The sequence below is a fragment of the Triturus cristatus genome, chromosome 6 (assembly GCF_964204655.1).
Source record: "Triturus cristatus chromosome 6, aTriCri1.1, whole genome shotgun sequence".
NCBI classification, from domain to species: domain Eukaryota; kingdom Metazoa; phylum Chordata; class Amphibia; order Caudata; family Salamandridae; genus Triturus; species Triturus cristatus.
In genome coordinates, this window is record NC_140589.1 from 1486025188 (window position 1) to 1486050414 (window position 25227).

The following is a 25227-nucleotide window of genomic DNA, read 5'->3' on the forward strand; positions in this document are numbered from 1 at the left end:
GCCGATATCCAACGACTTGAAAGGGAATTGGTGGATCGCGACTCTCCGGAGGCGCTCCATTTATTGCGGCTTAAGCAATCTGAGTATAAAGCTATCATCACGGAGACAGCTCAAACTTTGGGTCAGGAAAAGCTTGGAAGGATCTATGACCTGGGTGACAAGGCAGGGAAGTTGATAGCCTGGCTGGACAAGCGAGAATGGGCAAATAGATTGGTTCCGACCCTTCACGACACCCTTGGAGTTGATATTGTAGACCCCCAAGACATAGCCTCTCAATTTGCTGCTCACTTTGAGGTGGTTTACAGGGCGGGGCCGCCTCACACTGAGGAGGACTCTGCGGAACTATTAAGAGACATTAGCATGCCCACCCTCGCATCGACAGACAAACAGCTACTGGACAGTCCACTGACCACGGACGAAGTCGACCTGGCCATCAGGTCGTTCCAATCTGGTAAGGCCTCTGGCCCTAATGGGATACCCATAGAATTGTACAAACTCTGCCCTGACAAATTATCAGCTTATCTCAAAGCCATGTTCGAGGAAAGCAGGGAGTCGGGAGAACTCCAATTAGACCAGCGCATAGCTAATATAGTAGTAATAAACAAAGAGGGGGAAAACAAAGACAGACTGCACTTCATATCGACCTATTTCCCTTCTTAATGCAGAGCCAAAAATCCTCGCAAACGTTCTCGCCAATCGCCTGGTAAAGGTCATATCGACCCTTGTTCACCCAGATCAATCTGGTTTTATCCCACGTCGGAACACAGCATTAAATCTTCGCCGACAACACGGGGTGTTAGGTAGAGCGGATACGATTCGCGAACCAGCAGTCTTGGTCTCTCTAGATGCCACTATGGCATTTGATATGCTTCAGTGGCCCTACTTCTGTGCCATGCTTCGGAGAGATGAGGTTCGGGGAGGAGTTAATCGGCTGGGTTCGCCTCCTATATGCGGCGCCTCTGGCTAAGGTTATTGTTAACAATAAGCAGTCGGACACCTTCTCTCTTGGCCGGGGAACCCGTCAGGGTTGTCCACTCTCCCCCCTTCTATTTGCCCTGGCATTGGAACAACTTGCGGCCTGGATCCGACAGGATCTATCGATCCGTGGATTCCGCTGGGCGGCAGACTGGGAGGATCGTATATCTCTATACGCTGACGACATCCTACTATACCTCACCGACCCCCGGAAATCTCTAATTGACTTATTAGATATACTGGCAGTGTTCGGTAGATTCTCAATTAATTGGACCAAATCCCATCTGTATCCACTCTACGGGGGAGTGCCGGACCTACCCTCCAATTGCCAAATCCAAATTACTACGTCAGGGTTCAAGTACCTTAGAATATTTGTATCCCTTGACCCCGCGCTCCGATATAGCAATAATCTACTCCCCCCTCTACACTGGTTGTAGCGAGATATAGCCAGTTGGAGAACTCTCCCTCTGTCTCTTTTGGGGAGGGCTGCACTCTTCAAAATGATGTCCCTCCCCCGCTTCCTTTACGTCCTTCAAAACTCACTGGAAGTAGCTCCCCCCTGCTTACTTTAAAGAGATTGAACAACTCCAGAGAGAGCTCCTGTGGAACAGACATCCGCGCATTGCCCTCAGCAAGTTGACACTGAAATGATACGACGGAGGTATCGCCCTCCCTGACATTAAGAAATATTATCGGGCTGCCCACCTGGCTGCCATTAACCATGGCACCTATGGGTCCCCTGACGATCCAGGCTATAGAATGGACACGTAGCTGCTCCCGGGCGGGAATTACAACAGAACACTATACTCCAAACCTGCTCGTCCTCCACTCTCTGGCCCCATGGGACATTCGATATCAGTCTGGCACACTGCCACTAGATCGCTTGGTTGGGAGGGTAGATTGACATTGGCCGCCCCCCTGTGGGATTCCGCCAAACGGGGACACCTATGGCAGACAAAGGGTTTCGACAAGTGGGACATGATAGGTATTTCCCGAGTCCAGGACATGTGGGAAAAAGGGGACATAATAACATTTGATTCTCTGCAGGAGAAACAGGACCTAGCCGGCACAGAGCACTTTCACTACAGAAAAATTTGGCATGCCAAGCGCTCTGCCTTTCCCAAGGGCTCTTCCTCCCCTGAGTCCTCCCCACTAGAGAGCAGGGTATTGGACGGTTGTCTCCCAGGGAAATCCATCTCTCTCATTTATAACAAGCTAATACACAACATGGAGGACCCTCTAACACAGCTCCGACAAAAATGGACGGCGTATGGTATTGAGCTAGATGACGAGGACTGGCAGGAGGCTGTGTCCTCTCCCAGACCTATCAGTCTATTAGACCAGAGAGACACTTTACCACTGTGTCTCTGAAATCTTGACATAGCTGCAAAATGAATTTGCATTGAATTGTAAGCTCTGACCTTGCCAAGTAGAGTAGGTATGGTAGAATCCGTTCCAGAGATGATATAAATGGGTTTAGATAGTGATTTTCTCACCAATAACAGAATCTCTTCCATTTTACTTTCAAGGATTTACTTGTGACATCTGCTCGAGATTGCTACGCAATTGCCTCTGGTATGTTCAAATATCCAAATTCATTGCCTTGAGGAGCCAAGCTGATAAATTGAGCAATCGAATCTGTGAATGAATAGTCTGATCTTTCTTCATGGAGATGAGATTCGTTGTTGGTTTGAGCTGAATATGTAGACATACTGATAGGAGAAGATGCTCTGTGAACCAACATTGTCTTGGAAACACTGGAGATTCCAGAGTGAGGCAGCATGGTTCTTGTTTCATTTTTTTAAAAAATCTTGGGAATTACAGGAAAATCTTAAGTGAACATTCCCATCCAGGCCAAGAGAAATGTGTTTCCTCATGACTTTCTCTGAGGAAATTGTAGAGATGAAGTCCACAGCCAGGATGTAGTTTTAAGTAGATTTATTGAGTTCAGTTATAGGTAGTTGAGTTGTAGCAATACAGCCCCACCAGGAGCAGTCTTCCTGCTGCTCAGCCCATACTCCAACTAACACACTCAAGCATCCAGGCACCCAAACATTCCACACAAGACTCTCACACCAACATTCCATGCATCACATTCACACTGGCTGAGCAGCTAGGGAGTAAGTAACCAGATAAATACAACTCAGGTTACTATATAAATAATAATAATAATACTGATATTTGTAAAGCGCGAACAGCTACCTCACGAGGAGGTGTCCCGGCGCTATAGACCGCTGGGGAACCCGTCCTGGCTATCCCTGTGAGATGGTCCCTTTCTGGGTATCTCCAAGGTGAAACCAGGCATCCCCAGCGTCTGTGGGGGGCCGTTGTAGAGATGAGGCAAGCTTAATGCCCAGAGTTGCCGAGTGTGTTCCTGGTTAGAGTAGGTACCGAGGCAAGAATTATTGAGTCCGTTTTGACCCTGGTCCACGACCCTGCCGCGTCGGGAATTGAACCCTGGTCCCTGGCCAATTCTCTGCTTACGGGTCTGCCGCCTCTAACCAGTGAGCCACACCTCTCTACTACCTTCCCTTCTTCTACAAAACAAAAATAGTAACCACCAAGAAGAGGAAGTTTCAAACAAAAGGAACCCCCCAAAAAAGGACAAATGGAAAAGTAGAGAAAAAGCGAGAAGAAAGTGAACACAAAGTGTGAACGAATCATAGCAAAGAAATCCAAAGAATCAGGCGTGAGCAAAGAAGAAAATACAATGGAGGTATACAAGAGTAAATACAATAGTAAGAGAAAATGAAATAACAGGTTAAAACCAAAGTACAAGAAACAAATGAAACAACAGGTAAAGATCGAAGTACAAGAGAAAGAAAAGAAAATTCAGAGAAAATATACATGAGATGTACAAAAAGTACATGCAATAAAGAGGAGATGCATAGATAAATATACATAAAATATACATTACCCACCCATCATCTTCCTATAATTTTTTAAGAAAATATTAGAAATGCGTGATGTACATCTGAACTGACTTTCCCCAACATACAGGTGAATAAATGGACCAGAAACACAGAACATTTACACCAAACCTGAACATTAAAAAACACAGTTAAGGGGAAAGAAAAAAAAATGTTGACTGTTAACCATACAGCCAAACAGGCCTAGGGGCAGACAACCACGAGTGTGCATAAAGTAAACATACAATGAAACACATGGGACTAATACCCATTAGAACCTCAATATGAAGGTTAGAAAAGTGAAAAGAACAATAAAACACATGGGACTCGTACCCATAAGAACCGTTGTGAGGAAGTAAGAAACGTGCACAGAACAGCAGAACACGTGGGACTAGTACCCACAAGAACGATGTAGATGGGACTAACACCCACTTCAAAAACATGGGACTTGTACTCATTAGAACGACATAGATGGGACTAACACCCACTACAAAAACATGGAACTTATACCCATTAGAAGGAGGTAGATGGGACTAACACCCACTACAAAACATGGGACTTGTACCCATTAGAACGAGGTAGATGGGACTAAAACCCACTACAAAAACATGGGACTTGTACCCATTAGAACAACGTAGATGGGACTAACATCAACTACAGAAACATGGGACTTAAACCCATTAGAGACTCCTGAGCAGAGGTTGACAGTGTGAAAACACAATGAACAAAGATGGGACAAAAACCCATTAGAGAACATAAGTGAGAACACTGCACAATGTGGCATTCATGTCCTACATAGACACTACCAATAACAATAATTTGAAGAGAGAAAAAAAACATATGTATGTGTAACAAACTTTAACACACCCAACCCAAATGTCCATGTACATGCGATGAGGTGTGCGTGTCACCGTAGATTAGCAGGAGAAAAGACATGCTTTCCCCATAGATGATGTCCATGGCGGCAAAAAAAAAAAGTCCTTGTATAATTTGAACACAATAGTGCCTGGCACTAAAACAAAACAAAAATGAGGACTGTCATACCATTGAAGTAGAAGACTTTACCGAAGGTGACGTGTACCGTTAAAGAGGTGAGCATGGCATAACCACCGGAATACTCAGAAAATGTCGGTTGCAGCTGATATAGTGTATTGGTCTTCCGTGGAGCCCCAAAAAGAAAACAATGCACTGACAGAATGGCAATAAGAAATTAGCATTACCCATGTGAAGAAGGGTCAGCGTGAGCTAAACAGTCTCATCCTGATTCGGCAACTTGGAATTAACGGAATGCAAAAAGACATCATTCCCAACATTGATTTGAATGTCCAAATAGAAGTGAACTTTCTTTTTGATAGGGAGGTTGTTAATGCCATTATGCGATGAATTCTCTCTAATGTTGCATACATTTTGGAAGCTTTTGTATCCAGAAAGTCTCCTAGGAAAACTGACGGTCTGGATTGTGTTAGGGATGACTTTTCTCTGTTTAATTTTAGGCCTAAAGTTTTCAACAAGTGAAGACAGGCTCTGAGCAAAATGAATCGCCTGTGAACACCTAATAATAGTTTTTTCTCAAGAATGTCGCCACAGAGGCAATGCATTTTGTGAAAACTCTGGGATCCGATCGGAGCCCAAAGGAAAGAACTGAATTGGTAATGGCACCCTGCCACCTTGAATCTTAGGTACTTCTGATGGTTTACATCTATGGTGATGTGGAAATACACATCCAGGAGATCTAGTGACATCATGTAATCTCCTGAGTCAAGTAGTTCTAATAGGTTGTTTTGTTATGTATTTGTACAAAAGTCTCACATCCATAACTTATCTCCATTTCCCAGACTTTTTCTTGAGGAGGAAGAAGTTGGAGTAAAAGCCCTTGTTCTGATGTACATAAATTGGACTCTTTCTCTGCCTCCTCGAAAGGGTTCAAAACGACACTGTTTCAATGTTCCCAAAGAACGTGCGTATCAGTGTCTGCTTTAATAGATTGGAGGGCATCATCGACATCCCCAGTATGCCGTGTATCAGCCCCCAGATCACTCAGTTCCCAACTAATTCCCTCCGATAGCCAGAGCCGCAATGCGTCGAGGGCCACTGTCTGCAACTCCATCCGTAGCCCCCATCCCGCAAGTCCTCCAGCTCACCAGACGGGTGAGGAGGCCACAGTCGCCACATCCAGTGCCTGTGGGGGAAGCAGTAGGTGCGCTTTCAGTGGGCCCCATATGTCTCGGGGTCAGGAGTTCGACGGAAGGAGATCAGAGTATAAGGCAAGCTGTTCCTGCCAACAAATCAGCGTCTCGAGCCATTCCTTAAACTTAGGTGCCCTCCCTCTACCCCATCTGCAGGCAACCTTCCATTTAGCAAGGAGAAAACAGAAGGAGGCAAATTTCCTGTGCGCCATCGGGAGTCCCTCTGTGTACCCCAGAATGCCAATCAGCGGAGAGGGCGGAATCACAATGTCCAACATTTTTCCGACCGCTTCAAATATCTGTTCCCAATATTCCTGGAGGGCTGGACAGCTCCAGGGTAAGTGCAGCAAGTCTGCCTCATCAGCCCGACATCTGCCACATCTGGCGTCTTCCCTTAGACCGTATCGATGCAGGCGGGCGGGTGTGTAATAGTAGCGTTGCAGATATTTGTAGTGCGTGATACGCAACCTGTATCTAGCAGCCACCTTCTCTGTCTGCGTACAGCAAAAGAGCCACTCTCGATCTGAGAGCTCCTGTCCCAGTTCGTGTGGCCATTTAGCTCGAGCAGCGCACTGCGGCGCGTCAGTTTCTGCGTATAGCGATCTATATAGGATGGAGACCAAATGAGACAGAGTCTTTGCCGTCAGAAGCGTGTGCATCTGCGGAAGCACTTGCGGTTCCCGTGGATACCCCGGGGTGCAGGCCCGTATACCTTCCCGGAGACCGCCATAAAGGAATGTTTACATCCCCGTCGGCGGAGAGTCGCCACATAGCTGTTGTAGCGTAGCAAATTTCCCATTTTTGTATAGGTCTCCCCAAGTGTGGATTCCTCGTTGCCTTTTGAACTTTTTAAAAATACCCTCCTGCAAGAGGGTCAGGTGAGGATGATACTCCAGCGGCAAGCAGGGGGAGTAGATCATTGGGGCCCTCATTTTGTGTACAATCCATCCCCATGCACGCACCGTGCAGTCCACAGTTGTGTGGGTGCGCTCTCGACTTGACGCTTGCTGCAGCACCGCTCCCTCTATCGGGACCGGGTCTGCCAGCCAATGCTCCGTGGCCAGATGAGCAGTGTATTTCAGGCCATTAAACCAGTAGTACGCATAGTGCGCCTGTGTGCACATATGATATAGTTCGAAGTTAGGCAGCTCGAGCCCTCCCATCGCGTACGGACTGGCCAGTGTTGTCCATTTGATCTGCGGCTGCTTACCGCCCCACACAAGTCGCAGAAGTTCCGCCCTCAAAGTATCGAATAAGGGTCGTCCAGGGTGGTATGGAAAATAGTAAAGGAACCTAGGCAGCACTATCATTTTGACCACGGATATCCTGTCGGCAATGGAAAGTGGCATGGCTATCCACCTCGTTATCATGTCGCGTAGCGCGTCAATAGCCCGGCCGTAATTGTCTCGGATCAGTTCCTCCATGTCTAGGGTGACATTTATGCCCAAGTATCGAACGGTGGGGTCGCACCACTCCAGCGGATATTCGACCTCAAAGGGGGCCACCGCCGGGGTCAAAGGAAGAATTTGAGATTTTGACCAATTGATCTGTATTCCAGAGAGTCCCCTAAATCGCACGAATTCTCTAAGGATCGGATTGAGGTTGTGCATCGGATCCTTGACATAGAGGGTAACGTCATCCGCCTATCGCGAAATCAGAATAGGGCAAAGCAGGCATCTTAGGGCCCTCTCCTGGTGATACTGGCGAACTTTGGCCGCAAGCGGCTCCATCGCCAAAGCAAATAACAGCGGCGACAACGGGCACCCCTGCCTGGTGCCCCGCGATAGTGGTATAGCCGCAGATTCGTGGCCATTCATTTGTACGCGGGCCAACGGCGTCCGATAGATCAGTTTGATCCAGGCCGAGAATCCAACCGGGAATCCCATACACCGGAGCACTGCATGCAGATACTCCCACTCAACCGAGTCGAACGCCTTAGTGGCATCCAAGAAGACTGCCGCAAGCGGCAGCTGCGGGGACACCTGTTGCACGATCGAGAAGAGGGTGCGGAGGTTATGGGAAGTGGACCGTCCGGGAATAAAGCCTGCCTGGTCTGGTAGAATTAGCTTATCCATTAGGAGGTTGAGCCGGTTGGCCAATAGCTTAGTGAGGATTTTACTATCCACGTTGATAAGGAACAGGGGCCGGTATGAGTCACACTTGTTGGCCGGTTTACCCGGTTTCAGGATGGACATGATAAGGGCCTCTCTCATGGTGGGCGGCAGTTCCTGAGTCTCTAGGGCCTCAGCATAAACCTCCTGTAGAATAGGGGCCAGCTGGTCCAGGTATATTTTATAAATGTCGCTCGGCAATCCGTCCGGCCCCGGCGCCTTCCCAGACCGTAGCTGGAGAACCGCCTCCCTGAATTCATCACTCGTGAATGGCGCGCACAGAAACTCCCTCTGATTGTCCTCCAAATTTCCTAGCGTAATGTCCCCAAAAAAACACGAGAAGTCAGCTGTATTGGTCCCTTTCGATCTGTACAACTCAGCGTAGAAGTCCGTAAAGGTCTGCAATATCTGGGCACTGTCCTTGTGGCAGTTGCCTTTCTCGTCCTCAACCTCAAGGATGTAGTTGGCGTATCGGGGCATTCTGATGTCCTGAGCCAGTGCCCTCCCAGGCCTACCGCCCTCCCCATAGCGCCGTGCCCGAGCATATTTCCCTCTGAATTTAGTCTCACGCTCAGCCGTCTCCATGTAGTCAGTCAGTGTCTCCCTCAACTTAACCTTCCCTTCCCCAGAGTCGGTCTGCCAGACAGTCTCCTCTAGGGTCTTAAGTTCTCCCTCTAGCCTAAGAAGCAGTCGGCGGATGTCCCGAAGGACCCCAAAACTTTTAGTCATACAAATCCCTCGCATAGTAACTTTGAATGCCTCCCAGAGAGCCCCCACCCGTTCAACCGACCCCGTATTCTTTTCAAAGAAATCTGCTATAGCCTCTCCCACTTCCGTTTTAAATACTTCGTCCAGCAGTGCCTCCGGGACAAGCCTCCAGCACCTTCGACCTGCGCTCAGGCTGGGGACTGCGAGAGCAATGCATACTGGGGCGTGGTCAGACAGCGTACGGGCCAGATGGTCCGCTCCCCGCACCCACGGACAGATCCCACGGGAGCCAAGCCAATAATCCAGTCTCGACCAGGACTCGTGTATCGATGAGTGGAAGGTGCCCTCACATCTCTCCGAGTGTCTGTATCTCCACAGGTCAACTAAACTTCCGTCCCCCAGCAAGTCCCTCAACGTGCCTTGACTACGTGTGTAATGGTGCGGCAAGTGTGAGGCTCGGTCCTTTGTAGGGTCGCAGACCGTGTTGAAATCCCCTCCCCATAAGACGTGAGTGGCACCGACGTCCCGTATCTGTCCCCACAGTGCAGTCAAGGTATCAGGGCTATCAAAGTTGGGGCCATAGTAGCTAATAATGACCACCGAATGGGCTCCTAGCGAGCCCCACATCATGCAAAATCTGCCCTCTCTATCATCACGCGCCCCGCCAAAAGGAAAAGGGGTACCCTTCTTGACCAGTATTGCTGTGCCCCGGGCATACGTGGAGTAAGCCGAGAATGCCCTGTGGGATGCCCATCTACTTCCGAGCGCCGGGGGACTCCTTGGGTCAGTGTGTGTCTCCTGTAACGCTGCTATGCCAATGTCATGACGGTCCAGGTAAGAGAGAATCTGTCTCTGCTTCCTGGGATCCCGCAGACCTCTAACGTTCCACGACAGGAGCCTCACCATGTCTCGTCCCCTCCCCTCCATGCGTGCATCCTAATATGGATATGCCATTTAGCGCAAGCGCAACTTGCGCTAGTGTTTTTTTGTGTCCTATAGTGCAGTGTAGTGCCCATTGTCTCCAAGTGGTGATGTGAAGCTGTGTCAGTGCCACGTGCATCTGTCATACTGAACCCTTCCCCCACTCTCTCTTGAGGCTTCCCCCGCCCTGTCCCTCCCAGGCTATCCACCCACATCAGCACCCCAATTGTGCTGGGATCCCAGAACCCTCCCTCGCTACCCTCAAACAAGAACATGTGCCCATCTCTAAACCTTAACATCGAGCCAGCAAAGGACAAACAAAAAAAAAAAAGGAAGAAAGTGTTTCCCAAAACTAGCTATCTGTAGTTAGTGGGGACCGCCCGTGGTGGGGCGCTGGTGTGCCTCTTAAACCATCTCGTCCCTCAGGTTACCGGGACTTCCCGAGCCCTCCTCAATGGATCTGGGGTGCGGGAGGGTCAGGGGAGAGGGTGCCTGACCCCCATTAGATGGGCCCCTTCTAGCCCATACAATCAAAACAGTTCAAGCAAACCTATGTATAATGAGTCAGTTCGAGCCACCCTGTGCGGGATATTCCCACTCCAGCATGCACCAAAATACATCTGTTCGTGTCTCATGTACTCATCTGTCAGCCTCCAGGTCTCGCCGTTGCCAGCATCGTCCGCGTGCTTCAATGTGCGAGACCGCCCTCGGCCAAGTCTCAACATACCATCCCTGTCGCAGATAGTTCCCAGGTTAGTCTCTACTGTCGCGAGTCATGGGCCCTCCAGCCGTGCACAAGAAGCTCCAGCCCCAACAGCAGTGCTTATGATGTGTCAGTTTCAATGGCTCTCACTCCGGTGATTGCGATCTCGATTGTCCACCAGCGTCACCGTGCACCGGGGAGGAGCGCTTTAGGGACCTGAGAAAGTCCTCCGCCTGCTGCGGGGTGGTGCAAACAATTGTGCGGTCCCGATGGCGTATCCTCAGCTTGGCAGGGTATAGGAGAGCATACTCAACATTTGCCTTACGCAGTTTCTGCTTCACCTGTACATATTTCTTTCTCGCCTCCTGGACAGCCATCGTGAAGTCCGGGTAAATAGAGAACGTATTCCCTTCAAATTGCAGCTCCGGTATGTCTCGCACCTTACGTAAGGCCACATCCCGGTCTCGATAGTTAAGCAGCCGTGCCACTATTGGTCTCGGCGGTGCCCCAACCGGTGGCCTCGGGCCCAGCGACCTATGAGCCCGCTCGACTGTCAGATGCGTTGAGAAGGAGTCTGCACCCAGCACGGAGGTAAGTAGCCGCTCCACGTAGTCCTCCATGCGTCCCGTGGCGGTGGACTCCGGGATCCCTATTAAACGGATGTTGTTCCGTCGGCTGCGCGCTTCAAGATCCTCGTTCTTGGCCGCGATAACCTTGAGCAGCTTGTCCATTTGTGACATTTGCTTGGCCATGTTAGTAGTATTGTCTTCCGTGCCAGAGATTCTCCTCTCAGCTTCTTTAAGCTGCTCCTCATGTTTGTCCATTTTCAAAACCAAGAAATCGAGGCGAGTATTCATGGTGTCCATTTTCCTTGAAAGGGCATTCAAACTTTGCTGCATCACTGTGAGCATGGCCTTCAGTTCCTCGTTAGGGGAGGCTTCGGGAGGGGCCTGCTGTGCCGCGGCCAGGTCCCCCTGCTCCTCGGCGGAGGAGCGCGTGGTAGTTTTCTTCTGCTCAAACGGCAGCTTGGATTGGCATGCTTCCGCTTTCCCCATGATGCGCCCCTCCTGAGCGTATGCTCGGCCAGGCCCCGCAGGATCCCGTCTCCAGTCAGCCTGCCCGGCCAGGCGCCGCAGCGTTCCAGTCCCGGCCCACTCTGCACTCTACGTCTTCTGTCCTGGTATTGTCGTCTGTACCCGGACACTCTCCCAGCAGAGCGGATCTTTGTCCCGGTCCACTTCGCCGCCGGCGCCCCGCACAGTATAGGCCCTTGCTTGTAGTGCACTGGTCTGGGGCTCTCTCTACGCAGTGCCCATGATAAATGCAGGCGTTTTCTCTTGGTCTGTGCCCTGCACGGGTATCTCTCCCTCAGTCGTCAAGGCGCGATCCAGCCACACCGTGGCCCCCGCCGGCCCCCCAGTCAAGCATCAGGCCGAACACTCACCCCGCAGCAGGCGAGCCCAAGGGCGGTCCAGCAGTCTGCGGCAGGCCGGGCGGTCGCCTCATCAAGTCTCGACAGCCAGCCACATCCAGGGTCGCAATCCGAGTCGCACGTCCGCCCCCTCTCAGCTGCACCGGAGTGCCGTCCCGCCCGGGGGGGTGGGGGAGGGGGCAGCAGCACCGTACCCTCCAGCAACCGTCACGCCCCGCCAGCCGCCGGGGTGCCCTCCCGCTTCCCGACCGCCTCCAGTGGTCCAGGAGGCAGGCCAAGTCACGCAGTACAAGCCCCCAGCTGCCGCGCTCACAGGGGCTCAGTCCCCCGGTTCCTATCCTGGGCCTCCGTATGACCCAGAGGGGGGTTCAGCTGCGTCCTCACGCGGGGGGGGGCCCTGGGGCGCTCCGCCGAGGGTCGCATCCGGCAGGCGCCGTCTGCAAGGTTCCCGCAGAGGGCCACGGGGGTCGTCTCGCGCCCCTACCGATCCGAGGCCCACCGCCGCATGGCCGCATCGGCACTTGCGTAGCAGCAGTGTCCGCCACCCGCTTCCAGAGGAGACATGCACCGTCGCCGCAGGCAGTCGTCTCCGCAAATATCTTCAGCACATTAGCGGGTAGCTGCACCAAACTAACAGCGAGTGTTCACCTCCTCATGAGGCTCGCTTTCAGCATTATTTCACCCGCAGGCCAGGGGTCTGAAGGCAGATAATTGTAGGATCTTCGCGTCAGGCAGCCAGAGCCTCACGCAGACGCGGCCATCTTGGTCCGGCGCCACCTAGCGCCCCCCGGACAGATCCATTTCCATATCTATTATTTTTTGTGAAGCCCTCTTACCTTTCTGTAATATTTATTTAGCTTCCTTTCTTTAATCTTCCAGCAGAAATTCTAGGAAGGCTGCCATGTCCGACCACATTTGCCTGGCTTACCTTCCTAATATAGCCAACGCGTTAGATGCTCTGATGGATGTTGCTGCCATTGCCGAAAACCACTTACCAATGTTATCCAGACATTGGCCTTCTTTGTCTGGAGGCTCTGAATATAGGGTAAAAGGATTCCTGGACCTTGTTTGGGCTGCCAGCATACCACTGAATCTGGACGTGGATGTCCTATCAAACATGTAAGCAAAGTTTGTGTTGCTTTATATTTTTTATCCAACTGGGGAACAACAGCTGAAAAAGAAGCAGGATTCTTTGAAAATGCTAATCCTTCCTCCCAAATGTAATCCACAATAGGAATTGATCTAACAGAATGTCTAGCTGAATCTGTTTGCTTTACAGGCAAAGGCAGGTCAAAATGTCTAGAAGCCCGTTCCAGGAGCTCATGAAAGCCTCCTATATCCTCTGGAGGGGAGTTAGAGGGTGGCTGTGTGGGCGATTCTGACAGAGGGGCGACATAATCATCCCACTCCTGACTGGAACTTGATGGATCCTGAAGAATCTCTCCTTCTTCCGGCAGGTCATTCGTATCACTTTCAAAATAATCATTGTGGATACTCTTCTCTCTTTTTGTGCTTGCAAGCCCAAAGGGCTTTGGGGAAGTGATTCAACACTGGAGGTATCAGAACACACTGGAGTACATTGTGCCAGTGAATTAACCTTGGGGACCTCTTGTAATAGTCATTTAACATTTGCCGCAAATCTGTTACCAACGAAATCGCCACAGAAACTGTATCCTCCTGCATGCCATGTTGTTCCTCCTAAGGTTCATCATATGCATAATGTTCCTCAAAAGAGTCATAACGGCATGAGGCATATTGCTGACTATCCTAAAAGGAGTAATCTTCAATGTAGGTCCAATCGTCTGTTACAGTTTCGGCACCATTGGTATCTTGCCATTTGACGTGAAGTTGCATAGGACAATTAGCTAGCCCAAATGGTCCTTCAACACAAGAGTCTTCCATCTTGGAGATGTCTGACCCAGGCGTAAAGTCACTGGAAAACCTTCTGCAGTAATTAAAACTGTCTCCTTCTGTGCTGCTGACAGGATTGCGAATGGTGCAGATGACGAGGAAACAATTGCGTGGCTTCTCGGTCTTTTAGAGTTTTAGGAAAAAAGTTCTGCAAAGCTTACATTCTTTTTGGTTTATAGTGAGGGTGTGCACAATAAAGATATTCCTTATCGGGGTCCTCCGAAAATCATCTTGGTTTCCCACAAGATGTACAAGGTCTGAAAAGCCTCTTTAGATCCCTCTGACGTAATTCTAGCCAGGAAACAACTCAACAGGTGCTACCTCTGAGTTGCTTGCAGGATCAAATAACTCAATTCTGAGAGAAAAAGGTCAAAAGTTGACTGAAGCACTGTAGACTGAGCAGAGGTCAGGGACACTTCCTCACACACGACGTGTGGTTAGAAATCTGGGGTATGGTGGCCCTGCAGGGGAAGAGTGCTTCAGGGCCTGTGCTCTGGTTGGTTGAAATTGGGTTCTTATAAAATAATGTGAATTGGTTACCAATGTCACGTAAGTCTCTTAGGTTCTCAATGCTTATCTATAGCAATGCTTGTTATTTTTACGATGGGACTCCCACCATGACAACGGGGAATATTCAAACTCTATTTGTAGATTCAATACTGGAGAATAGCAATTATGTACTTAAGACACCTGCAGATTTTTAATTGGCGTTATACATGAGATACCAGCTTCATGAGAGGAAACTGTACAACGAATCCGCATACAAAGAACTAAATACTATTTCCAGTTGGACAAGCTCACAACAATAATTAGATGGGAAACTGATACAGCGCAGGAACCTTTACAGGTATTTACTCTAATGCAATAAAGGAATACATTAGGGGTTACTAGCAGACCTCTCATTTCTAGAAAATGATATCAGTAATGTACATGCATGTAAATGGCACTAAGCTCAAAACTGGCACCTTTATCGGAATGCAGAAAATGACTAAAAACTTAAAAATTAAAATCAGAAGACTGTAGAATAACTTACATTGCGCTCTATTTCTATTAATCTATCCTTCATCTTCAGCAGTTCTCGAGTAGCTTCCTGACTTTCTTTCTCCCACTTATTCACAGAATTATTTCCTTCACCAGCTCTCGGTGGAGAATTCTGTGACATCCTTTCTTCTTCTTGCCTCTGTTTGAGGGCTTCATAGTTTTTTTTAACCTGAAAAACCAATGAATTATATATGTATATATATATATATATATGTAATTGTGTGGTATGGATTAAAGCCATTCCTTGCAGAATTACAACATTTGACATTACAAATTGAAAATAATGTTTATTTTTCGTATTAGATCCCATCCAAATGTAGAAAAGTGGAATAATCCACTGCAACCCAATAAACAAATCACAAAAATACACAATGTTTTTAAAAGGCAAGCTAAGGAGGATACATTTTCTTTCATGCTCTCCATCAAGTGTCTGAACACATTCCAACAGACCAAATGTATCTTCATTGGCATGCTCAATGTACATATTTATCAGATAAATGTGTAGCATAATTATGGGACTATCCCAAATGCAGTCTGTACGTATAACACTCTTGAGGGATCCTCATGAGTGATGAACCATAAGTTCAGAAAGTTCTACAGAACCTGTATACTTAGGTATAAGTGTTCCAATGCTGTCTTCACCTCTGCCATCTTTTTTCTGTCTGCTGTAGAATCTACTCACAAGCTGAGAATGGCAGAAAGCTACGACACAAGTAAAGGATAAAATCGCTTTGATGGTAAATAGATTATTCCAGTCAACCCTTAAGCTATTGAATGAAAATGAGCATGATTGACTCTTATTTCAAGAACAGAAGTGATGAAAGTGTGCAACTGCAGAGAGGAAGGGTCATGACCACTTAGATAGAGCACAAGTTGTGTGATACTATGTGCGCAGAGCTCTGTTAAACAATTGTGGAAGCAATTTTTATACTGCGGTTTAGTAAAATCCACTACACACCATCCTGAAAAGGCAAAATGGCACACAACATTAGAGCCATGCTTACAACACCCATGCAAAATAAGCCAATTCTACCTGGGACACCCCTACATTCATTAATATTCAACAATCTGCAATGCCACAAAATCTTCAGCCAAGTTCTGGAAATAAACATCCACATCTTATAAACGTCCTTGCTACATAGAATTTGTCTATAGCACTGTATTACAACTATTTAACATGGCCAGGTATTTGCCGGTGGATAATGTATTGTCAACAGAAGGTTTGGCCTGTTTCGCCGATTTTTTGCAACAGGCTTCGGCATTAAGCCACAATCTACTGTCAAGCATACTACTGCAAACCTCCTCTGGTGTGCTCAGCCTTGAGCTTGCTTTACATGGAATCGTAATTGCACCACAAACGTAAGTGATTTGTAAACGGTGCATCATATAACCTTCAACATACACAATCACACTTGCCTCCAAGGCTTCCATGATATGGACCCACATGTGTATATTCAGTGACTCTATTCTGTAGATGACTGTGGTGTTATCAGTGATGTAATCAACAATGTAATCTGAGACAACCTGTGCCTAACTGTGCTGCAGCTGGCCAACCCCCAGCTGGTCACAACCTTCTGCATCTGTCATCTTGTACTCACAGTGCTTAATTTGAGCCCGGCACAGACACTTGTAAACACAGGCACTTATGGCAGTCCACCACATGGTGGCGCTGTCTGTCTAATTTAGAAATGAGCACAACAAAAGTTGTTTATTAATTCAATATATATTAAAAATTACTAATACCCACCGCCAAAGCCATTCTTATAACGTTGGGACCGGGAATAGTCTAAATTGTCACACTTAAAGGAATGTGATGATTAGTAGTTGTGTTGATACTGTCATTGGCAGCACTTTCAGGGATAAGGGTGGTGAAGAACAAGCTACTTACCTTCGGTAACGCTTTTTCTGGTGGTTACAGTATCTGCCTGTGGATTCCTCATCTTATGAATAACCCTGCTCCAGCATTCTTGGGAAATGTTTTGTAGCTCTCAGCCGCGGTCGGTAGTAGGAGTAACTGCTGGGCGGTGACGTGGGGAGGGAGAGGGGCAGGGTGGGGGGTAGTAAACTATGGATTACGGAGGTTTACAGGTAAATTAACATATAAATTAATAAAACGAATTTAGTTGCGTGCACTGCATCCCATTTCGGGATGCAGTGCACGCAACGAAATTCGTTTTATTAATTTATATTTTAACGTACCTGTAAACCTCCGTAATCCATAGTTTACTACGCCCCTCCTCCTCCCCACGTCACCGCCCTGCAGTTACTCCTACTACCGACCGCGGCTGGTAGCTCTCCCCGCCGACAAGGTCGTCACAATGCCATGGCTCCGCACGCGGCTCCCTGTGACGTCACTGGAGCCATAAGAGGGCCACGTCGGCGTGATGACATCAGTTCCACCCATTTTTTCCATGCCACCGAGGCGAAACGGGCGGACCGACCATATAGGAAATGCATACATAGTACACAGTATTCACAAAAATACACACAGTGTAAAGTGAAAAAGGAAAGCAAAATAAAGCAAACATTTCCTTTAAGCCTACAGAATGGCAAAACAATGACAATATGAAACAACATATTAACGAATACCTCTTTTAAGGTATAAAAGGGTGGACAACAGGGAGACGGGTGGGTCAGTGAGGATTCCACAGGCAGATGCTGTATCCACCAAAAAAAGCATTACCGAAGGTAAGAAACTTGTTCTTCTGATGGATACATTTGCCTGTGGATTCCTCACCTTATGAATAGAATCCCACAGCAGTCCCACTCCCGGAGGAGGGTGTCCACCCTTCTATAGCAAAAAGTCCTGCAAAACAGAGCGTGCAAAATGGCCGTCCCTCCTCACTTCGGAGTCTAAGCAGTAATGCTTTGCTTAAGTGTGGAGGGAGGCCCAAGTTGCTGCTTTACAGATGTCCAGCACAGGAACAACACCTCTGGACAAGGCAGAAGTAGACGATTTAGCCCTGGAGAATGAGCTCTAATGGCTTCAGGAGGCTCCTTACCAGCCAGAGCGTAACAGATCTTGATGCACAATATGATCCACCAGGATAAAGTGCGCTTGTGCACCGCCTTGCCCTTCATCCGTCCAACATAGCCCACAAAGTCCTTTGTTCTATCAAGATAGAAACTAATCGCCCTCTTAGGGTCCAAACGATGTAGCCTTTCCTCCTCCTTGGAAGGGTGAGGGGGAGGATAGAAAGGAGGAAGAGTAATGGACTGTCCTAGAGGGAAGGGAGCTACCACCTTAGGCAGAAAAGCAGCCCTGGTCCTGAGAACCATCTTTTCAGCATGTATGGTCAAAAACGGAGGCTTTGAAATCAAAGCCTGAAGCTCACTCACCCTCCTAGCCGAAGTGATAGCCACCAGAAAGACCGTTTTGAAAGTACGCAGTCGCAAAGGACAGCTATGCATAGGTGGAACCCATTAAAAAAGTCAACACCAAATTCAAATCCCACTGGGGAATAAGAAAAAGAGTGGGTGGGAACATGTTAGTAAGTCCCTTAATGAACCTTAAAACTATTGGAGACTTAAAAAGTGATGGCTGATCAGGCAAACAAAGAAATGTCGATAAAGCCGACAAATATATTTTAACAGTGGCCACAGCAAAACCTTGTTGGGCCAAATGAAGCGAAAAACAAAGAACATCAGAAAGATGAGCTTTCAAGGGATCAATATACTTCTCTCCACACCATTTAACAAATTTGGTAACCTGTAGGAATAGATAGACTTGGTGGAGTGTCGCCTGGCCGATAATATAACATCCACCACGTCAGGCGGGAGAGAAAAAGAATTCAGGTTGCCCCGTTCAATCTCTGGGCATGAAGGTGCAGGCTCTGGAGGTAGGGGTGTAGAACCTGCCCCTCCGACTACGAGAGGAGATCTATCCTGAGAGGGAGACGGAGCGGAGGGTGCGATGAGAGGTGAAGAAGATCTGTGTACCACACCCTTCTTGGCCAATCCGGGGCGATCAATATGACTTGGGCCCGGTCTTGGCAAATCTTCCTTAGAACCCGAGGAATCAAGGGTATGGGAGGAAACGCGTAAAGGAGTTGTGAACTCCAACTCAACTGAAACGCATCCCCCTGCATCGGAAACTGGAGACTACAGAATGACTGGCAGTGTGCGTTCTTGAGAGTGGCATACAAGTCCACCGAGGAGTTCCCCACGTCCGAAAGATATGTCAAACTACCTCCGGATGAAGACTCCACTCGTGGTCGGCGGAGAACTGCTGACTGAGACTGTCCGCATGTACGTTCAGCACCCCGGCCAGATGATTTGCCATCAAGCAAATCCGATGCTCCTGAGCCCAGGACCAAAGCCGCAACGCTTTCCTGCAGAGACGGTACGACCCTAATCCTCCCTGCTTGTTGACATACCACATCGCGGCAGTGTTGTCCGTCAGGACTTGAACCGACTGACCGCGAAGGGAAGGGAGAAAGGCCTTGAGCGCTAAACGTATCACCCGCAATTATAGAAGATTGATATGAGACAATATTTTCTATTGAGACCAAAGACCCTTGATCTCCAGATCCCCCAGATGAGCACCCCACCCTAGGGTAGAGGCATCCGTTATCACTGTGGCCACAGATGGAGGAAGATGAAAGGGCTTTCCTTGAGACAGATTGCCCTCCACACTCCACCAAGACAGATCTGCTGAAGCTTCTCTGGAGATCCTGACAGACTCCCTGAGATCTCCGTTGTGCTGATACCACTGCCTGCAGAGGCACCACTGTGGCGCCCTCTTGTGCTAGCGTGCATGGTTGACCAAACAATGCAGGAGGTGAACAAACCGAGCAGGCGAACAAGGGAACCAATTTCCTGAATGTCGAGAATCCTTTGTGGAGGAGGAAAAGCTTGACACACAGTGGTATCCAGTACCGTCCCAATGAACAGGTTCAGCTGAGAGAACACTAGGTGAGACTTGGGTACATTTATCGAAAAACTTAAATTGTACAACAGCGGAGCTGTTACCTGCAGATGATGAAGCACCATCTCTGGCGTCTCTGCCTTCAGAAGCCAGTTGTCTAGGTAGGGGAAAACGGGAATCTCCGACCTCCTGAGATGGGCAGCCACCACTGCCATCACCTTGGTGAAGACTCAAGGTGCAGTAGTAAGACCAAACGGAAGAACCGCAAACTGGTAGTGTTGAGACCCAACCGTAAATCGGAGATACTTCCTGTGCGACTTCAGGATTGGGATGTGAAAAAACGCATCCTGCAAGTCGATGGACACCATCCAGTCCTCTTGCAGTAGCGCCTGAAGAACTTGCGCTAGGGGGAGCATCTTGAATATCTCCGGCTTGAGATAAAGATTCAAAATTCTGAGATCCAGGATGGGACGTAACCTGCCATCCTTTTTGGGAATCAGAAAATACCGGGAGTAGCATCCCTGACCCCTTTTCTGCTCCGTAACCATCTCTATCGCACCTTTTTGTAACAGGGCAATAACCTCCTTCAGAAGTAGAAGTAAATGATCCTCCGTGCAAAATCCTTGGCAAGGAGGGTAAGGAGGAGGGAATTCCCTGAATGGAAGGGCGTACCCATTTTCTACGAGATCTAGAACCCAAAGGTCCATAGTGATTGATTTCCAATTTCGCCGAAAATGGGTAAGCTGACCTCCCACAGGACCTACATGATCCAAGATGGCGGGTCTATGGCTACTTTCCTGCATTACCAGGAGGGGCTGGGGAGGTAGAGGAGGAGGAGGAGGAAGGATGACGCCCGGCTCCACGTTGGCCACCTCTGCCTTTACCTCATAGGACTTATACAAGGGGTTTTGTTGTTGCTGTCTCTGCTGTTGAGGCTGCTTGAAACTCCAAAAGGAAGACTTCCCGAAGCCTCTGTACCTTTTATAACCATAACCTCTCGCCTGTGTTTGCAGACCCAAAGATTTTGCTGTGGCCTTACTGTCCTTAAATCTTTGCAAAGCCGAATCTGCCTTCTCTCCAAAAAGTCTAGATCCATCAAAAGGTAGATCAAGAAGAGCTTGGACATCGGGAGAGAACCCAGAAGACCTCAACCACGCATGTCTTCTTGCTGCAATAGACAAACCCATCACTCTGGCAACAGAATCCGCCGTGCCCAGACCCGACTGGATGACCTGGCGAGCTGCAGCCTGAGAGTCCGCCAACACCTCACTGAGATTTCCCCTGTCCTCCTCAGATAGCTTAGGAAGAAGCTGTTTGGCAGAGTCCATTAAGGCATGAATATACCTACCCAGGAGACAGGTGGCGTTGGTAGATTTCAGTGCCATGCTGGCTGAAGAAAAGACCTTTTTCGCAGACTTCTCCAGCTTTTTGGATTCTCTGTCGGCAGGAGCTTGCGGAAAAGCCCCTGTGGACTGCTTCGAACAAGAAGCCTGAACCACCAAGCTCTCAGGAGAGGGGTGGGATGAAAGGAACACTGGATCTCCAGGAGCAGGTCTATATCTTCTGGACACTGACCTCGAAACCGCAGGAGCAGAAAGAGGGTTGCGCCAAACATCCAGTATGAGCTCAGTCAGAGCATCATTGAAGGGCAAGAGTGGTTCAACCACCGAGGATGGTGAATGGAGCACCAAAGACAGTCTTCATGCAGGTCTGTGATAGACATGTGACCTCCGCATTCTTTACAGGGCTTAAAACCAGACTTCTTCGGCACAGACATACCAAAAGAGAAAAAGATAGAATCAACAAACAAAGGGCCCGATTCACAGAACTAACTTAAGATAAAATCCTAAACTTACTACCATTTTGGTATTCACAGAAGGCACTTACTCATTTTGGTATTCACAGAAGGCACTTACTCATTTCGGTATTCACAGAAGTTAGGAGTCCTAACTTTAGGACTCCTAAATGCCTTCTGTGAATACCGAAAGTCTTAAAATTAGGATTTTTCTCAGTTTAGTAGTAGTATAGTTAGGACTCCTAACTTTAGGACTCCTAAATGCCTTCTGTGAATACCGAAAGTCTTAAAATTAGGATTTTTCTCAATTTAGTAGTCCTAATTTAGGACTACTAAATTGAGAACAGTGCAAACACTCTTCCCTAGCTGAGCTCTAGGATTCTTGCCATTTCCTTGCAGACAGTAATGACCCCGATGGGGTACTATCCAGATCGGGGAGGATCTCTTCGCTCGCTGGTTCCCACTCAGACTAACTCCATATCCAGTGACGTTCCATCCAATATACGCTAGTGTCTCATCTCTCGGGATAGCCTCATAAGAGCTCATTCCTCTAATCATGTCGACTATTCCCTTGACCAGAGCACTATTCTTCGGGCTATCTTTCAGAGAACGTAGGGGGTTAACTTCATGGGGATAAATGAACATTGTTCTGTATGCCCACACAGAACCATTGTAGCTAAATGGCAGGACCAGGTAAGGAATACCTTTCTCGGCAGTATGGGGCATAAGGCCACACACCCAACAATTAGTTGTGTTCACTACTAGCTGGTGTTGGTGCAGAAGCTGAACAAAGGAATTATTAGCGAATTCCATTCTCCTAATGGACTCATGTTCAGGCAGAGGGTGAAAAGAATGCGAAGAAACAGTAGGAGGAGGCATAGGTTGTGTAGTGGGCATGAATGTCGCTTGAATAGAGAATGTCACATATCCAATTAAAAACATTATTAAACTCAACAGTATAAACAGACATAATATTAAAAAACGTTTTCTACTCATTTTTATACACATTTTGCTCTTGAAGCTCATTCTTTTAGTAGGTCTCTCCATCTCGAAAAACTCCATCCTCTAATCGTGCTGCTCGCGGCGGATGGGTGTTCTGTGCTAAGGAATGCGCCTGTCGGTCCAGGGAACGCCCTGAGACCAACCAGAACCGTCGACCTAACGTCTTCGGCTTGCACTCCAAGGACTTGGCACCGCGACCCTACAGCTGAAACCGGATGGTGGTTCGAAAAACAAAAATCAAAAAATAGTTTCTCGGAGGGGAGCCAACCAAAAGAATAGCAAAGAAGGGACTCAGTTTGTTATTCGCCCCACGACTCTCGGTCGCAAGTTATAGCGCTCTTTACCAGGCAATGTCTGTTCTCGGAAGAGTAAATCAGGTTCAAAAGTGTTCAAATGATTTGATGGAGGTACAACTTCTTGGAGAAGTTTGTCGCTCTCTGGCTCAATGTTTGTTCCAATCAAACGGGCATCGCTAAAAGGCAGAAAACGAGGTACGGTCTCAGTCTCAGACTCAGGAAGTCCTCTTTGGACCCACCGGTCGTACGGCAGAGGCAAAGGGACCCTCTTACAATGTACGCTGTGAATCCAGTTCTTTTTACCGTGCACTCGTACCGCAGAACGGGTGGACAATAACACCAGATACGGTCCTATCCAGCGGGGCTGCTCGTTCCGGGTTCGCTGGAAGTGCTTCACGAGCACCCACGCTCCAGGTTCAAGGGTGTGCCCTGGATCTTCAGAAACCTGTGGCAAAGTATTATGAACTTCTCTCTGTGTCGTAGGCACACTCATTTTTGCAATCGCTTGGATTCTCTCTGGGGTCAATCTTCTTCCCTCCTTCGATAAGAGGTGACCTAAGTAGGTAACTTCTTGTCGGCAATACTGCAACTTCGACAGAGAAACTTTATGATGGAATTCAGACAAGTGACGTAACAACGACAGAGTAGCCTCTCTACAAGTCTCTTCATTTTCAGCGGCGACTAAAAGATCGTCAAAATACTGAATAAGGGCAGCGCCATTGGGTAAAACCAACGAATCAAGTTGCGTCTTTAAAGCTTGACTATAGATCGATGGACTCTCACAATAGCCTTGAGGAGCGCGTTTAAACCTGAAGCTTCGGCCTCCTAAAGAGAAGCCAAAAATAGCTCTACTCTCTGCGGCAATCGGGATGCTGAAGAAAGCATTCTTCAAATCAATCACCGAAAACCACATGGCTGTAGCCGGAATCAAAGTCAGTAGAGAGGTGATATCAGGCACAACAGGGAATTGTGGAACAACGATCTTATTCACCTCGCGAAGATCGATCACAAACCTATATACAGGAGGCTTAGAAAAATCAGTTTGTTTCAGAACCGGCAAAACCGGACTATTGCACACATTACCTCTTGTTTCCTCAATCACACCTTTCTCAATCAGATCAGAGATGATCGCCAAAAGTGCTTTTTCACCATCACTTGAGATACGATACTGTGGAATGCGTGGTAATCTAGCATTCGCCTTCAATGTTACAACATATGGTGGAATCTCCAAAAGACCCACATCATTAGGACCAGTAGCCCAAAGAGAATCAGGAAGAGAAGACAATTCAGCTGGAAGTCGGCCTTTAGACAAATACATCGGAGAGATCACTCTCTTTCCCAATGTAAGCTGTACTCCTGAAGGAGAACAATAAAGCGTCGCATACAATCTCTTCAACAAGTCCAAGCCCAACAAGTTCTCACCACAACCTGTCGTCAGAATGAGGGGTGCTTCGAAGTCACAAGGTCCAACAGAAAGAGACAAAGGACTAGAAATCGGATTGCTAACCGGGGCGCCAGAAAAACCTACTGAAACATTCGTTAAGCCAGACAAAGGTGCGCCAGGGAGTTTGGTGTGCATGATAGAAGTTTTCGCATAACCAGTATCCAACAGAAAAGGTTCAGACACCCCTGATGCAATCACTTCAACATAAGGTCCACTCTGATCCACTGGAACTGAAACAACTCCCTTTCTTTGTCTGTGGCTGTCCTAGCAATCATTACCTTCCATACTCTCTCCTTCAACGTAATAATCGTCCGCATAATACTGAGCCGTCCTACCAGACGCACCATTCTGTTGATCAAAACAATTCATCGAATTCTGCGGAGGCAAGGAACGTGCAATCTGAGGCACACCACGTCCTCGACCTCGCGGAGCTTGTTGAACACCTCGACCTCTCATAACAGAAACACCATTCGTGCGCTGTATTAATCTCGGGCAATTATTCTTGAAGTGACCTTCTTCTTTGCAATACGCACACTGATTGGGGCCTACAGGGAAACGCGGTTGAGAAGACTCGACCATTTGCGAGCTTCTCTGATAGTGTTGTGGTTGCTGATAATCACGCTGGGTATTGCGGGGCGGGTATGCTTGCTGCAGAAGAACCTTAGTCTTCAATTCCTTAGTCTTTTTGTCCGCTTTCTCTATCTCATCTTTATTTCTATTCTCATAGTACTGGGCAGTAGCCAATATCTGTGCTGATGAAGAAACAGCCCAAGCACTTTCAGAATCCTTCAACCTATTGCACAACTCGGGAAGCAAATTATGCACAAACTTGTCAACGAACAACCTTTGACCACCTTCTGTAGCCATGTCTTGACCACTGTGGTCTACAAATGTCTCTTCAAATCTAGTGAAAAAGTCGGACACAG

At 48.1% G+C, this 25227-nt stretch overlaps 1 protein-coding gene across 1 annotated transcript in view; it reads right to left on the reverse strand.

Annotated features, from left to right (window-relative positions):
• The window catches only part of CCDC88A (coiled-coil and HOOK domain protein 88A), an 888939-nt gene that overhangs the window by 247589 nt on the left and 616123 nt on the right, over positions 1-25227 (reverse strand). Inside the window, exon 18 of the mRNA XM_085612608.1 lies at positions 14890-15066. Coding sequence (XP_085468734.1) covers positions 14890-15066 — 177 coding nt within the window. The remainder of the gene's footprint in view (positions 1-14889; positions 15067-25227) is intronic.